The sequence below is a fragment of the Cydia amplana genome, chromosome 15 (assembly GCF_948474715.1).
Source record: "Cydia amplana chromosome 15, ilCydAmpl1.1, whole genome shotgun sequence".
Lineage (NCBI taxonomy): Eukaryota > Metazoa > Arthropoda > Insecta > Lepidoptera > Tortricidae > Cydia > Cydia amplana.
This window is the reverse complement of record NC_086083.1, coordinates 1,215,271-1,233,714: the sequence shown is the minus strand read 5'-3', so window position 1 is coordinate 1,233,714 and position 18,444 is coordinate 1,215,271. Positions and strand designations below refer to the sequence as shown.

Sequence of the window (18,444 nt, the reverse complement as noted above, 5' to 3'; positions counted from 1 at the left end):
GATAGAAAGAGGTTTGAGTCCTTTCGAGTTGAGCTTAAAAATGACCAAATAAAGGACTCGACTAATGATTTAATAGACTCAGGTTTTTTTAGCGCAGGGCCCGATTCGGATTTTGAAATAGACATCTGTTAGATATCTTTTACACATCACAAAGATACGATAACCATATGTTTAAGATCTAACCTGTCAAATTTGACATTTGCGCGATTCTGGAGTTACTCTTGAACGATTTCCACAAGATATGGCTTAGAGATTCAATTCACATCTAATAGATCTCTATCTCTATCTAACGTAAAAGTGACATTTGTTGCCCGAATTGCGCTGCAAAAGAGAACTAGGTAGTTGAAATCTAAACTATAACGTATCTAGAATGGATCTAGTAAGTGTCGTCTCTTGTGAATATCTTGAAGTTCGAATACGGCAGGCAGTCTCCTAAAAAATAAAAATATCAAAAGGGACATAAATCAACGTGCACTGACCTGGTCTGCGGGATGCCGTACTTGATGCCGACGCCGACGCGGGGCAAGGCCTTGATCACCTTCTTCACCGTCGCCTGGTCCGGGAACGCGAAGAATATTGATGCTGGAATGAGATAGACATTCTTGTTAGACTACAGAGGAAGATATATGCACACTTAGGGTCGGCTGGTTGGTTGGAGTTGCGAATCAAATCGAAATTACTTAAGAACCTGGGGGGCTACTGCGTACTGGGGATCTTTCTCATTTACTCCAATAAATGCGTAATTAGAGTGACAGAAAAAGATGCCCGCAATTTGCGAACTTCGATTTTTGCGGTTATAGCCCTGTTCATATCGAGAATTAGAAACGAGTAATTAAAAAAAAACAACGGGCTGCACTCAGGGAGTGCCGGCAGAAGTGAAAACTCAATGACTATTGCAAAATGCACTATGTATAATTGAGGTTAACGCCATCTAGCGTTAGCGTTACTTACTTGAAACCCCTAAGCTCATCACTGTTAGTACTCTAGTTATACTAATACCAGTTAGAGCGAAACTCACTAGATGGGATTTAAATCAATAAAGAAAAACTCACTGACATTACATGTAACAGTTTTTCGATCAGGTCACGTGTCCGTCTTACGGTCACGTGATCGTCTTACGCTGTCTCGAGTTTAACATTTTTCCCCACCTCAAAAACTGCACAGCGCCGCTAAAGAAGTTTTTACTTCAAAAAACATAAATATTAATCCGGTACTTAGGCAATATTAAAATATGAGCAAGCGGACCCTGGTCTATGGAGGATACACCCGGGATAAATGGACAGAGATATAATTATAGAGATACAGATTGACTTACTTCTGCTGGCAAGGAACATCTCGATGGCCACATTCTGCAGCAGATAGCGGCGCGAGAAGATGGCGCGGATCTCGCTGAAGTACCATTTTCCGTGGAGGTGCTCGCAGTATTTTAGAACCTGCAACAACAATATAACGAGGTTAGCATTAAGTGTAATTAAACATATTGAAAGTACTCAAATGTAAATAAAGGTCTTATAGACGGTGCGACAACTAGCGTGAAACTTATGTTGCTTTGCCGACTACTGAGGTAGAGTACGTCATATCATAAGCTAATGCACTGACATTGAGGTGATAAAGTGTGGAAGTACTGTAAGAAAAGACAATTTTGCCATTATATTTCTTTCACCTTTATTGTAGCACCTATTTAAGGCAAAAACGACGACAAGTCTCAGTGCCCGTTTCCGGAAATCTCTTTTGTCAGTCCTGTGGTAGACCATGTCGGTCTCGCATCGGTCTATTCAGCCACCAAAAACGGTGTTTCTCCGGCGTTACACCATAAATCGTCTGGAATAGACGCAAAGGCCAATGATGATGATGATGATGATTTACGATGACATGTCCAACCAAACAGCCTAAAATACCTGTCATGAACATGACGGGACAAAACTTGACGTTGTCCAAGCCCGTTATTGCGCACATAAATAACGCTAACGAACTCTTTAAGACACCTTTACGATGACACGACGTCTTGATTAGTACGACCAGTAACTTTTTTAACTGACCATCGGTGGACTTTATACTATTGTAATAAGGCTTATGGATTGTCAATTACAGAATGGACGATACCAGGGAAAGACGGGAATTCTGTGTTTCTGAGAAAATGAGGAGATGTTGAACGTTCTAATACGTTTTATGTCTTTATTTTAGAATAGAATACGACGTTGTAAAGTGTTTCTCGAATTTAAATTGTATTTAACCACAGACAGACAAAACTCGAAGCGCATAAAATCAAAAAACTAATTTGACGTTTCTTACAAAGTCTGAAGTTATGCGCGGATTTAAATATGTTTCATACTCATCGGATCATCGCCACGTCTACGTGTTCCTCTATCTTGTTTTGGTACCAATTAGGCAACCAAACAGCACATCCATTCAAAGTGTAACATGACCATTCTTTTGTAATTCAGCTGACAATTATAAACAAAACATCCCTCCGGCACCCCAGCTCTAATCACGAGGGTAACAACAATGCAAATATGTCCCTAATGCTCTAATAGATGGTACGAGAATTCACATGCGAATTCGATACATTGCGCGCTACTAAGGTACAACTGGTACAAGCAATACAATCGATCGATCAAACGCCGCAATGTAATGAAACTTGTACCTTTCTGTCACCGATGAAATGTGTCCTAAATGCATTAATGCGTCCATTGTATGCATTGTGCAACACATATTGATGGATTGAGTGCGAATGATTCATTGAGTTTTGGCAGTGGTCGTGGGTTCATTCATCGGGTTGTCTTTTAGGAGGCGTGATTGGTTTAAGTGGGTTGGTGATTGAGTGAATTTTTGATGCTATCTAGTTGAAAAATAATTGTTAAATCGTTGCGTAACGCGTATGTGGCAGTACTTTTAACGATCAGTTAGCATTAGCAGGCAAATCTTTCGGCGAGAAACGAGACCTGCAGATTAACGTATTTAATTGGTCTCATTAATCGGCTACGCTTTGGAAATAGACTTCGATGGATGGCTTTCTGGTAAGGTTGGCTTTAACTTTAACAAATTAAAATACCTAAGTCGAAAAGTTTTCCTTATAGCTAAAGAACGAATCAAATTGTTTGATTATTAAACATTTGAATCGCAGTAACACTTCTCAAAAATGGGTCCCAGCAGATCCCTCTCTCCTACCAAGGGCCCATAAAGGGCGTCGGGTGTAAACGTCCGGTCCAATTGTAACGCAATTTGTCAAGCCCACCCTCGGTGTGCTCCGATTGAGGTGCAAGCGCACATTTTGGGTGCTCAGCGCCAGTGTAAGATGATCCTCGAGATTTGAATTTAATAACAAAATTATTTATTTAAATAAATAAAACTTCCGTGAGACTCAAGCATTAAATTAAAACGAGTCACTCACGTCTTTTAAGTCGAAAATTGCTGGATATGTTTTGATTTCATTTACGTAACAACTTAAGGTGAAATACATACAGAGTGAGTTAAAATAGAGGTTTTAAATCCTTCATAAGCTCTTTACCAGAATCGCAAAATAACAGTATCGTGGCATCACAAAGTTTAAAAATATCGGACTCTCGGAAAGTCACAAGAGTCGTAGAACGCCAGAGTTACGAAATACCAGACTTGCAAAATACCTGAATCGCGTAGTCACCATATACCTACCATTTTTTTTTTAAATCCTTTTATACGTATTGAGCTCGTAGCGTATGTCATCATATGCCAGAAATTGCGTATAAGTATGACACAACAGTTAACAATTAAAAAAACAATTATCTTTATGAAATGGTGCCAGTAGCCAGATTTCAGTTCTGTATTTCTTATATGATCAGACAGCGCCCTTACACTGGTTGCTTTCAGCTATTGGAATGACTTAGCATGAACCGCTCATCTCGCGCTGGTGCCCTAATACGAGTGCTGTTTGTTTATGATTCGGCAACTATGAGGGGAAGGGAGGAAAATAAATAAAAATACTACATCAAAATCACAAAAGAGCAGGCAAGCAATGATATTCGTCTTGTTGATTGTGTACGGGTGATTTTTGATGAAAATCTGCAAGTGATTTTACTCTTATAATGAAAGGGTTATTATTACATATCGTGTAAAATCTGTACAGCCACAGAAAAAAAATATAGCACAACAACGTTTCGTACGGAACCCGAAAAGGTGAAAAACTCGATAACGAAGAAGTTGGCCAAATTGGGTTACCTATGCAACATTCTTTAACTTAGGTTCAAAAAGTGCTTGATTTTTACCTTTTATTGAAATTAGTTAGGTATAAAGAATTACGCTGTGTTAAGATCTAACTTAATCGAAACGTGTTAAGCAGTCCACACCATACACCCGCGACTTTAGCCCTTGCCACGTGCCTTCTAATAAGTTCCCATAATTACTGAAGTACAATATTCGCGCTCAGGACCTCACCATGTTAGATAGAGCACGGAGGATTACTGCAGATTATGTTGATATAATACCACGGGGGTTTCGGGTGCGGAAAGGATTTCGTATATATACATATAACTTTCTTTACTGTCAAAAACTTGCCAAACTATGGACTAAATAAGTTTTTGAAAAAAAAAAAACATTTTCCAAACTAAGCGAGTCTATAAGCTACGTTGTACCGACTTGAACAAAACAAAATGAGCGAGTGTCATTATAAAAATCATATTTTCATAGAAAATTTATATGAATGATGACATTGCCACAATTTGTCATTGCCATGCAGAGCACCGTGCTAAACAATTACAGGTTTTGATGTGTTGTTTACATGTAGCGCAAAATGCTGAAACATATCAAACGAGCTTGATTTGAAGCATAATCTCGATGCATGCAAACATGTGCAACATTGTACGCTGCATGCATCACATCAATAACAACAGGAGATAATGAATAGGCACAGTTAGGGAACGCGAATCGGAACAGAGTTGCTAACGGCTGCCGGTCATGCCATCAGCACAGTGTAAATATAAACCGCACACCACTCATAAATAGTTAAACAATCAATCTTTTTGAACCCATTTTAACGCTTCTCTACAAGAGCTATACTTCGTTTTTTAATATGAAAGCAATATAATGTAAATATGTAGTTACATATTTGCCGTGACTTATTTAAAAAAAGTGTTTAAATAACAAAGACACGTCAAGAACCCTTACCTCTAATGCTAAAAAAACGGAGTATAAGTTCAGCTGCGTTTACATACTTATACAAGTGGCATACAGTTTGGTTGCTTAGCTCATAATGAAGAGTGAAATAAATAATAATTGTGATCTTAATTAACGTAACGCTGAGCTGACGGAACTTGCTAACTTGCTCAATGAAGCAAGTTATGTCAGCTCTAGATCATCAGGACATCACGGAAAGTGGTTGCTTCTTTTAAATTTATTTGTTCAAGCCAGAATTCGAATTCATCTCCAGTTAGGAAGCCGCTTGCTTTACTGGTCAGCTACCAACCCTAGCATCAAGTTAAAATACTGTTGATATCTAAACCTTGGTATTTGCGAGAGCATGTGAAGCAGCACGTGCGCGTGCGTGGTTTTTCATACCTGCCTGATTTATCGCGCTTTTCTGGAGATTTGATTAATCGTACTACATTAGCTATCTGAGACGGCTACTCTAATTTATTGTGATTGTTATGGGTATAGATTATAATACAATACTAATGCTCTCAACAATAGAAATACATTTAAAAGTAGAGGGACACTACGGGTGGTAAATATAAACAATAGTTAAAGAGAGGTTTTTAGATTTTTTGGTTTGACAAGTTTTATTTACTGATGTTTTGTAGTTAGTTCGCATACTTATAAGGACATGAAAAGTTTAGACGCGGTTTTACAAACCCAGCACAAAATGAGATTTTCGAGTCTTGAAATGTTCAGTGTTCAGCTGTTTATAAGAGTCCTCAGCCAAGCTATAATAGGGGAAGGTTCCTAAATTTAGCGTTTGCAGACACCAAAAACCAGGTGTAACGAAAAGTGTTATGACCCGGTGTCTTATATCTCTGTAACTACAATGTATAGTTTTGACATCAGTGTATAGAAGAAAGTAGCCATTACTCGGAACTTCATGTGCCGCTGACATAGATGGCGCTGATTCTACGTTTCTGAGGGAGGAGGGCCTAGCTAGGCCGCCTAGCTAAGTGACAATCGTTGGTAGAAAACGCCGATCATAACTTAAATAATGTATGGAAATGATCACGTGACTTTTCGTGGCATCTGTCATCCCGGATACATTTATAATTTTCGTTTGACGTGTGTCGATGTCCGATTGTCATCTTGGCTAGGCTCGACTATCGATAGACTTACAGGCCCCGTAGACAACATGCCAATGACTGACGTTCCGTAGCGAACGAAACGCAACTGTCACTGTCACACTAGGAAGAGTGATAGAGAGACACAAAGCGATTCGATGGCGAAGCGCAAGCGATTGTCACCTTGGCTAGGCCTGGAGACTGAGCAAAAACTATAATACTGGCCAGATCTCCCATTAGGTTTTAAAGCCGGTAGTTAAACAATAGGCTCCCTAAATGTTGTAGCGAACAATCCCTGGCTAACAATCCGCACAACGCCAGGCCCTGGACACCGTCGCAGGCGCAGCGCGATCTTATCTCAGCCGTAAATATATCTACGTTGACGGTGACAAGCACCGCCATTAAAAACCGGCCAAGTGCGAGTCGGACTCGCGCACGGAGGGTTCCGCACCATCAACAAAAAATGGGCAAAACAAGCAAAAAAAAAACAAGCAAAAAAACGGTCACCCTTCCAAGTACTGACCCCGCCCGACGTTGCTTAACTTCGGTCAAAAATCACGCTTGTTGTATGGGAGCCCCACATAAATCTTTATTTTATTCTGTTTTTAGTATTTGTTGTTATAGCGGCAACAGGAATACATCATCTGTGAAAATTTCAACTTTCTAGCTATCACGGTTCGTGAGATACAGCCTGGTGACAGACGGACAGACGGACGGACGGACGGACGGACGGACGGACGGACAGCGGAGTCTTAGTAATAGGGTCCCGTTTTTACCCTTTGGGTACGGAACCCTAAAAACCACTAACTAACTTTTGTAAACCTTATTGTAAAGACGATAAGGTCCACCGATGGTCAGTTATTTTGGTTAGTACTGGCCGCAACGGCAGGTGGTCGCTGGCTTTAGATATGTAGGCGATTAATGAAAAGAAAATATGTTTGCCTTAACAATTGAATTGTATCAATTAGTCTTACCTTTTGAAAATGTCATCGCGGTTATTAGCGGTCTTGGGGTACATAATAAATTGATCAGTTAACTGTTTATTAACGTATTTACTTTGGATAGTAAGTAATGTGTTTTTCATTATATTTTGTTTATGTGCACAAGGACAGACAATCTAATATAGAACTTCTGGTCACAAGTTTCATAAAAACATTTAGCATTAGGGTTAAACACATTTTAGAAAAAGGTCACTTCTGTCCACTTCTGTCTTCTGTTGTTTCTGTCTGTCTGTTGTTGTGTAAAATGTGAATTGTCCACAATTCAATAAAAGTTAACGACTCGAGTACATTACATATATTATATATCATGTTTTTCTTATTTGAGTCTCAAGTACTGAAAAAAATGTGTTTAGCCTGTAAGGGTTCAGCGTAAAAATTACCTTTAGATTCGTAATTTTGCCATGTCTACAGGAAAGACGCGAATGAGTTAATTATATTATAAAATGTGTATACCCTTTAGTAGACTGAACATAGATTTATTATGATAGTTCGGGACATTAATTTATTATGTTGACCTCCTGTCTTTAATAAGGTTTTTCTTTTCAAACATTTTTCGCAATTGTCAGCACTTACAAGTAAACAAGAGTAACTGATGTTACCAATTGCCTTACAGATTACCATTATTACTCAGGTTGGTCTCTCTTTACTCATATGGCAGAAGGGTGACGCAATATTTAAGCCGTATTCTTATCAATACATACAACCACGACTTTATATTAAACACTGTCAACCGTGCAGGGCGTTAAAACCAGTAAAAAAATAAATGAATAAACTTTATGCCATTAATCAGTTTTGCCGACGTTACACAAGGTGTGTACGATAACTACCATCACTGTCAACTGGCCTTTCGTATACCTTATTGCAATGACATAGAGCCCATTGGTGGTTAGCTAATAATTGCTGTTTAGTACGAACCAGCGAATTGTCGTCGAATAGTTTTATGCCACAATAATGCACGTTTACTTTCCAAAACTCGTATCTAACTTTATCGTGCCACATCAAATTCAGTTTACTGTCTTCCAAATAGAGTTTAGAATTTGTTAAGTTGTAGGAAAGCTTTGTGAGGTTTTGAATAATTTCTAATAGATAACAGTTATCGGCGCGTGTAGGAAAGGTGTTGAATTAATTAAACTAATCGTGTCCGTCTCTTTTATGGTCCTAATTAAAGCTAACCTTAGAACAACAGGGGCAAGGGATTTTTTATAAATGCTTATAGTATTTATGGGTTGGGGAGGGCACGTGGCGTTGACAAAATTATAAATGATATCGAAGTTGAGGGACTTGAGGGTCGAACGAGTACCCTTTTACAACTTGTGTAAGTACCAGGCCATGACCTGAGGCCTGACATTAGAATTATATTTGAATCATGTTATTCTATTTATCGTTCGTGCGTGTCGGACAAGAATGAGCTAATTGACCACTGATTAATGATATCAGTTTAGACGACATTCTGATATCTGTGTAGGTACCTGCGTTCGAATTGGCTTGTACGTTATAGCAAGAGAACATGCACTGATTGAGTTCAGATTACAAACTGAAGCTCAATGAGACATGCTCTAACTAAAGGATAAAAAGAGAGGCAGGTATTGTTTATATGATTAAACGTTAGTGCCTCTACTTCCGACATGTAGGTGGGGTAGAGCGGGGTAAGTTGAGCACATTCGAAAACGTGGCTTAAATTAGAAGTCTTAAACATTATTAAAATTAATACAAGATTAAACGTAGCTTGGAATTAGCACTCGCCGCTTGGCCACCCGACCGAATCCGAACATTCCCTGTTCACATATTAAACGTCGCAAAACTAAAACAAATTTAAGCGCTTTCCAGATGAAATTTACGTTTAATTTACACAGAACGACCTAATTTAAAAAATCGTCATTGAAATTGCAACCTTTCTCCCTATAACACACGTCACACATTTCAACGACACATTCTTAGTTCCAGACCCTTTTTGGTGAACTACGTCAAATGAAGACGCAAATGAAGTAACGCTCTGCGCGCGTCTATACCGTGGCGAGAAAATGATTTACATCACACTGGAATACAGCCCTTATGCGGTTGAGTTAAGGTTGATGGTAATGGGTAATGTGGTTGGCAGGGAAGTCTAAATCAGGACAGGACAGAGGAAGATCTAATTAAAAGTCCATACATCACGCGGCGCCCGCTACGCGCAGTTTACTATTTTTTCTCGCGCTGGTTTAGAACGATGTTTTCATTAAGATAACATTCGTGCGTTCTATGTGATCTTTAGGGGATGGATTCTAAAAATCCTATTTAGGTTATTTAGGTTATTTAGGTTAGGTTAGGCTATTTAGGTTAGGTTATCCTAAATGGGAAATTTAAAAAAAATGTTGCAAAACTTGAAAAAGTGTAGGTATGTAACTATAGGTATAATACCGGTGTAAAATAAGGTAATTCGAAAAATAATTAAAACATAGTGATTCTAAGTTTTATGCTAGTCAAACTTATAAACAAGCTAAATTTGGCTTGCTTTTTTAAGACTGCTGGAGTGAGAATCGAGTTCTATGAGTGCCTCGCCAGCTGGCCACTGATACTAATAAGTACCTAGTCAACGATAAAAGACCTTTGGCTTTGGCATTTCCTCTGTCATTGTCAACGTCGTACCACTAGATTCTAACAGATGGCGTTAGCATTTATTTACTACATCGCGCTTACGGAGTGCCGAATATCAGTTTTCAAACACAATTCCTTACCAACTCGCATTGGGCTTCAGTCTCCAGGTATACGCCAAAATTCACAGGAATTCTACTGTGAGACTCGAAGTAGTCGCACTAGAGTCACTGACGTTATCTTTAGAAATCGTATCTCCTAATACTCCTACCTACCTATACATAATAGTTCCATCGGCTTTGCATACCGCACGTGGTACGAGGTAGCGTCCGCCGTTTGTCATTCCGCGGGGCTAATAAATCCCCTGTCATCGCTATTCCAGGACGAGCGTTTCATTCGCCGACTTTTAGGGTTCCTTACGAAACAGAATGATCGCCGCAGCAGAGGATGGGCAGAGGAACATAGGACATGCGCTTATGAGAGGACAGATGAGGTCTAAAATGTTACAATCGAGTGCATCATGCAAAAAGGTCCACCCTCCAGGCACTAGGTAGGCCCTGGCTAAACCTAGAGAGTCCATAAGTAAGGACCTAGAATATAGAACTCAAAAGGCACTACGCAATATACACCTAGCGTGGCTAGGTAGTAGGAGGATCTTCATAAAGAAAAAAAAAAGTAGTTATTGGTTGTTTCTCTTTACTTATACATTTTATGTGACTCACGCAACAAATACAAATTCAGAGCAAAAACACAAACGGAGGATCGTTCGAAGCCCTCGGCGTAAGTCCTACTCACACTTGACCAAATTATTTTCCTATTCACCTTTCATCAATAAATCCTACGTTCCAAAAACCCCCTCATTTTCTACATACCAGCGTTACCGCGATAAAGGAATTCCAGCTATTTTATTTATTACCAATTAGTTTATCAAAGAAATTATTCGAGATCGTAATAGGTAAGTTTAATTTTTTTAGGACACGCGGTTCGACATGACATGTCAGAGAGAGTGTATTCCTATACAAGTGGGTAATAAAAGTGACTAAACGATTGGTATCGTATTTTTTGTGGCGTACTCGCGTACTTCATCGAACTGAATTAAATATGATTAGGCAAAAAGCCGTTAGGTAATCGCACTGATTTAGTTTTCTTTTTATATTTTATTTAGATTTTTGAAATTAAAATTATATATAGATCTTACAGCATTGTTCTTTACCTTAGAGGATATAACCAGACGCCTTGTCTGTAATTTTCTGTACAAAACAGTTTTCTGTGCCGATTTTTGCGGGGGAGGGGCACGTCAAATGTATGCGTAACGTAAAAATAGCCATGTCAGATAAACGTCAGTCCATACATTGTGTATGACCATTGGCTGCCTATTTTCGACAGAGGGGAACGCCTGTTAATGGCTACTCCGTTTGGTTGTATCCTCTAAGTTCTTTACGCTTCTCCGCAAGGCCCCAACGTTGTCATTTCTCAGTACAAAATTTACCCGTCAAACCGTAGCCATTTTGGTGGTGGGCAAGCGTTGTATGTGTGCGTTAAAATGTGTATGTGTGGGTTTATTGCACGTTTTTAGGGATGTGGACTTGTCGATTTTAATCATGTTATATATACCTAGATACTCTCTACACAGCGGAACGGAATAGCGATTAATTGAAGCTTCGATATCTTCACTAAAAATAAACACCCTGGAAATGCTAATGGATAATTAATATTTTATAAAATAATAATAAACTCAATTATTGCGAAAAACATATTTTATTTGGTTTTAATGTAACTTTTATAAATGTGGCGTTCCATGCCTCCTTTAGACAATAATTCAAATAATTTTAACGGGTTCATAATTAAGAATAACTTAAAAAACTTCTAAATTAATGTTTACAAGGATAAATTCTATATCTGGTTTAATTTATCGCCCGTTTTGGATTTACACACTGTATATAGAGTTATGTTATAATGGTTATCTGTTCATTTTAGGTAGTTTAAATCGTTTCAAGTAAAATTTAAATTGTAAAAAGGCCGTATAGTTTATCGATATCACTTTATCGACGTGGCCACATGCCTCTGGTTCCTCATTGTAAATCGTACATATGTGTCTGTGTTTGTGAGGCCACGGTGACAGATGGCTTAGGCTTCATCTTTAAAAATAATACATACATCTATGCTTCTCCGCCACTTAAAAAAGTTGACATGTGTCAAAACTCGCGGATATATCCATTTCCTGCGCACGTGCGTCTCGTTTCACGCTCGCTCGCGAGATAATCGAACGAGACGCGAGTCGTGCTCGTTTTGTGTGGCGGTGGCGTCTGTGCGCGTTTATTAGGAGATAGATTAAAGTACTACATACATGCACAGAACCAGTAAATAGTAGAAAAAAAACAACGGGTTGCACTCCGGGAGTGCCGACAGAAGTGAAAACTCAATGACTAGTCCAAAATGTCTGCAGCACTTTGAAAACTTTACAGCTATTGAAAAACTTTAGTTCCGAAATTGCTGGTCAGTGAGCTTGTTTAAAATTCGAAATTCAAATTTGTAGCGTTAATTGTTTTAAATTCGAATAGAAATTGTAAAGTTAACTTGCACACCTCGCATCTAAATAAAATAAATATTTGGTCATGATATTTTGAGTTTTATTCACCAGTACTAGAGTTCACTTTTATTAGCGATTTCATCAAGATGTAGCTTTATTGAATTCTATTTGAGTGATATAAAGTTAGAATGTAACTGTGAGATCCTCGTACCTATTTCAGCCCGTACAAGATTAGAACCTTTTTCATGTAATGTCATTGAGTTTTTCTTTATTGATTTAAATGCTAAATGAGTGGCCATCTAAATCTTACGGTCACGTGATCGCCTTACGCTGTCTCGAGTTTATAATTTTTTCCCCACCTCAAAAAGTGCCCAGCGCCGCTAAAGAAGTTTTCACTTGAAAAATCTATAAACACGTATAGAATTTTTACTGTCTAATAAACCGAACCATTTATTGCCACACAAAAAATTGGAGGATTTACAAAATATATTAAAATACCTAAAAATTTCCTAGAACAAATGGTTTCACTTCTAACAATGCAGTATTGGGGAACTACTTGTTTGTCCCTCTTGCTGTGGAAACCACTGGCTGTTGGTGCGCTGAGGCAAGGACTTTTATTGGGGAAGTGGGCAGGCGTTTGAGACAGTGGTCATGATCCTCGTTCCGGGTCGTTCCTCATGCAAAGGTTGTCCATCGCGGTTCAACGTGGCAACGCGGCGAGCGTGATGGGCTCCTTTGCGTCTGGAGGGGCGCGGGGCGAGTCTGGTGGATAGGTTTAGTACTAAACCTATATATCTAAACTTTAGATTAATATTTAGTAGTAGTGTTTAGTTTTAAGAGTAGGTACCTATAGTTGATTTTAATGTAATTTTTTTTATTATGAAGTGTAATGGAATGTTGCTTTGTTTGTTATTAAATAAATATCTCCATTTCTTCTAACAATTAGAATGTGTGACAAAAGGAACGGGCTGAGCATATGTCAACCATTTCACTACAATATGACCGCCAGCGCTGCTTTTCATTCCGTCCCCCCTTCACTGAACCACATTGATAGGTATGCGGATTAAAATAATTTTACATAAAAATACTAAGAATGAATAATATATCAGACTGCTACAGGACTAGATTAATTAATCCAATCAATATTTTAAGTCCCAAGTGGACTAAATGTAAAATTTATACTTTGTTTAAGTCCTTATTTCGGTATGATCAAATCTCATTATGTTCATTCATTCGAGTTTGTTATGTAGGTATTTGTGTTACCTGAGGTACCTATTGTAATGCGGGGGTTGTTGAAAACTAGGTATATTGATATTGACTAGTACGTAAGTAAGTTTCGAACATGTAGTGAGTATGAATGACAATGCTTCATTAATCTAAGCACCTGCCACCTACCTACCAGTTTGTACGTTAAGAATTATCTCTCGTGCGATAAAGATTAAATAAAACTGGGACAAAGACAAAAGTAATCAATTTAACGAACTTTTCCATGCGATAAAAATTACCAGGACGACATCATCCCAAAGAGATAAGGCGTGTTCTCAGGTTTATGGCTTATCGGCCGATAACTCAGACACGGCAGTTAACCGGCTCGTTAACGTTAACTAGCCGTAATCTTTTCATTGTAAACACATCGTAAAATTTGTTGCTAATAAAACTTTTTTGGTTTTACTTCTGTGTTTTTATATGAAGGATTCTGAAAGGATGACTCCAATATAACGTTTTTAACAGAAAAGCGAACTAACCGTGAAAAAAGGATGAAAACAAGTTGCAGGGATCAGCGTTAAAAAGGCGTGTTACGAGAAATCGTATTGAACGTGGGGCTTATTAAGCCGGTTTCACTGTATAGGTATTCGGCATTGTTTAAGCGGCGTAACGAAGATATTCGCAATAAATTCCCAAGGGCTTATTAAGATATCCTACTCTTTATGCATCCGTTGGCTAATGAAACAAAAAACTGTAAAAATACGCATTCCGCACGCAGAAACAAAGAGGGCTATCTTATCAGAAATCTTTATAATAATTATTGCGGCGTTCTGAACGTCTCAATCGTGAGCGCAATCCGGGCCCCAATTACCGCGAGCGGCGACCGAAAATATCATTAAAAAAACTATAAATAAAAAAATAAATGATCTGTGCAACCCTAACAATCCTTAGACGCGTTGGCTCCTTCATTCTTCATCCTTAAGGTCCAAAATCGCACGTAATTTAATATGTACTTACGTAGTTTTTCCGAGTTGGAGCTCATGAATGGGCGGAGCTTAACCCCTCCAAAGGCGCGGGTGGGGAGGTAGGGCGGCCAGTCGCACGCCAACGGTGGGGGGTGACAGATGTCCGTCGGCGCACATCGCTCATACGCTCACATTACACGATAGGGAATCCTGTTTGCCATAAATAATACTCGCGACTGCCTGTTGAAATATACGCGCTGTTTTGACCATCTCCTAGTTGACGACGAGTGACGTGTTTCTAAACATCGTGGTGTACGATCGTAAATAACGTGTACGTTATCGTAATAGGCTGTGGAATGCTCGGCGATGCCAGCGCATCTAAATTCTAATGTCTAGTGACAAGCTGTTAACAGATGTGGGCGATGGACGTTTAACTAATTTAATTTATAGTTCAACTACGATAGTGTGATACTGCGTAATGTGTTTGTATAGTAATACTTTCAGGAACAAGTCCAAGTATTAACGGGACAATGTCGTCGCCGTTGACAAAGTGAGGTGAAGACATACGTAAACGTTAAATTTCTATGATTTATAATGGCACCATCACACTTTGTCAGGTCAAAGTCGGTGCAGAGGTAGCTAAGTCCGAGTATTAACAATCTTTTTTAGGAAGAAGTCAAATACATAAAAGGTTGAACGACATAGTTTTGGCAAGAGTCGTTTGTCGTTGGAGCATACGCAGGGACAATGAAACTGTTTATTTTTATGCTAGTAATATATCCCCAAAAAAAGAAGAGTGTAATTTGGTTATTCTACAGTTAGGTTAGTACCTAACAACACAACAAGTACAAGTTTTGTTATTACAAAACTTGTTTGCCAGACTAGCCTAGCATCTATTTTGCATTTGGATCAGCTATGCAAACATTGACAAAAAAAACTGTTACCTCTCGCTTATAAATCTCAGTACTGGTTCGAAAAAGGGCAATATTTACAGTGCGATAAAATCTGAAGGGTTAGAATGGGCGGGCACTTCCGGCGGAAGGGGCGGGGCGCGCGGCCGCCATTTTGCGGCGCGCGTGCGCGCTGGAGACGCGCTGTTGCTCTTTTGGGGATAAAGTGGTGTACGGTTTGAGAACAAATGTGCGGTTAGTTGTTACAGCTACTTAATGTAGGTATGGTTAGAATTTTATAAGGAGTACGAATGTTATTTAGGTGCTCTTCCTACAATTCGGACATTAATAGGAAAGGGAACGACTGCTTCTACATAAAAACGAAGTCGTCATTTTCCTCTCTAGATATTACAGTAAATATTTCTACACAATTTGATAAATAGGTATTTAACCATAGCTATCTAATTAACTTAACTTACTAACTAACTTTAACTGTAACTTTGTTTGATTTGTTTCGATTTTTAAATCATTATAATAGTTAGAAGCTTTAAAAAAAATCACAAGTGTTTTTCTCTCCTACTGCGTACAAATATAAATCCCATAATGACAATATCCAGGGTGAAAAATGGGGACTACCTACGTATGTATGGAGAACTGGTTATCAACTTAGTGGACTGCATCAGTAACCTAGAGACTAAAACCTGCGGCAAAGGATTTTTGAGGCAATGCAAGTGTTATTTATAAGTCATAATTTCATAGAAGTTTGACGTTTAAAATAACACTTGCACTGCGTTTGCTATCAAAATCATCGCAGACTTTTGTTAGTCTAATTCTACCTCATTTCTCGTAAATATTCAAAGTTTATTTGCAGAGATCCCAATGAACACTAGGGATCAAAGGCTTCCCAACGTACGACATGGTGAACATGTCAGCTTCAGTTATCTTAATGCAAAACGGGCCTATTGCCGCTGACGTTTAGCTACAACGTTAATTTATTTTATTTAGGTTTAGTATTATTTATTCTCCACATCTAATTATACTCGTATCTACACTACAGACTACAAGTACCAGAGCCTGTTAAGAGCGGATGTGACAAAATTAGGTATATACCTAACACATGTACGAGTATGTAGATTTTCTTAGGTTACTAGATACAAATAAGAGTGGATAACCGAATGAATGTACTTAGTGATAAAAAACACTATTATTTTAGGGCTAAGGGGAAAAATTAGTCTATTTTCGGTTTATAGATATCAAATCATTTTGTGTGTTAAATACTTATCCTTTTATCGGAGACGCAAAATAAAACATAACGAATATTCAACATGTTTTTGATTTCCGGTCCATTTTTGTCTTTTCCTACTTTTCTAATGCAAAACGACTTCAAAAGTGCCTACTGAAAAGAAATAATTTAAGTAGAGTCAGCATCAAGAGTTGTGTATTCACTATGCGTCAAAACTCTTTGATATAGTTAGGTAATAAAAATAGATATGACTCTATATGTAAAAAAAACAAATATAAAACTGTTCGACATGTAATACCTATATGTATGTAAGTTTTTCTATTTGGAAAAGTATTCGAGAGCGGCACATACAGTACATCTGGCGGTCTAGCATAAGTGGCGTTCTCGCGCGCGAGTCTATACTTGAAGTCGCGCTTGATGTAGGTATGGATGGAGTCGCGCGCGAGAACGCAACTCATGCTAGCAGGCCTGCGGGCTCAGCACGGTTCCATTTTTATCGACTATCACTATGCCCGTCACTTTCGCACTTACATACTTGTTAGAACGTGAGAGGCATGGTGACAAATGATAAAAATGCGTCCGTGCTACTAGGGCTGGTGTGTTGTTTCATATGCTACTAATGACGCTGACTGTAGCTACTTTCACTGCAGTAGACGAGCTGAAACGTTTACTTATTTAATTCCGTTTATTTCCTTTGCATCCTATTAAATACCCGCAAAAAAGAAGATTCACTTATTTATTTCCATTTAGCCCTACCCAATTCCCTTTTGTGTCCTTTGCATACCAAAAAACGAGGAATTAAGTTATTTATATTCCGTTTTCCCGCCGAAAACGACCAGGCGGCCATGAATCGCGGGAGACAGCGGAGTAAATCAGGCGAGCGCGGGGCATCCATCACGCGACGCCGGGCCATCAATCGAGATTGAAATAGGAACACTAAACATGGGACTCACCTATGCGCGGATGTGCTTTTTATGTTTTTTCTTGATGTGGAAATGCGGGATCAATGTGATGATTGACTTTATACTTCGGCAATGAATTATACTTGGTCAACCAAATCTTGTCAGTAAATAGGAACAAAACAAACTATACTCATCCTTTTCTTTTGGGTGCTAGTACTAGTGTAAGACAAAGATAGTATGATTCTCTCTGTCTGTGTTTGAAATTAAACAGACCTTTGACACACTATAATAGTTTTGTGTCCTCAATTTAACAGATTACTGTTGGATTTTCGTAAGGTTATCCTATAGATAGGTTAGGTTAGTTTTATGGCAGTCCTGAAAATTACCTACGCGTTTCTGAACCAAATAAATGATGACTAACGAAAATGCGACAAACAATAAGACTTAAAACTTTTTGGGAAGCAATAGAGACTCGTATGTGTCACATAAGGTAGAGCTAAAATTAACTTTAGCATTTAAATTACACTCTTTTAGTTGAAAGAAGCTCCTAGATTTTGTAAAAACTAACTAACTAACTGACTTGTGAAACGACAGATAGTAATAGAGTGCGTCCTAAACGTTAAATTCCTACGAAATTATGACGTTATCAGCGGGATTTTCACACTGCCGCTGCAAAGTTAGTCCGGAATTAGTAGGTATCAAACTAAAGGGCACAAGTAACGCTCTAAAGAGTCTAAAGATTAGGTATTTAGACAGTCTAGTGAAGTTTAAAAAATGTAAAACAAAAATGTAAAACCTAAGTAGGTACACCTATAGGTATGTAGGTTTAGGTACCTACATTCTATTTTAGGTTGTGTACAGTAATATAGCCTCGTAAGACCTAGGACAATTTTGGCGCTTTTG

The 18,444-nt window shown here is 38.5% G+C and overlaps 1 protein-coding gene across 1 annotated transcript in view; it reads right to left on the bottom strand.

The window, feature by feature from the left end:
- The window catches only part of LOC134654758 (neurobeachin-like), a 336,665-nt gene that overhangs the window by 70,606 nt on the left and 247,615 nt on the right, over positions 1-18,444 (bottom strand). Inside the window, exons 38-39 of the mRNA XM_063510228.1 lie at positions 1,316-1,433; positions 480-582 (exon numbers count right to left, since the gene is read on the bottom strand). Coding sequence (XP_063366298.1) covers positions 480-582; positions 1,316-1,433 — 221 coding nt within the window. The remainder of the gene's footprint in view (positions 1-479; positions 583-1,315; positions 1,434-18,444) is intronic.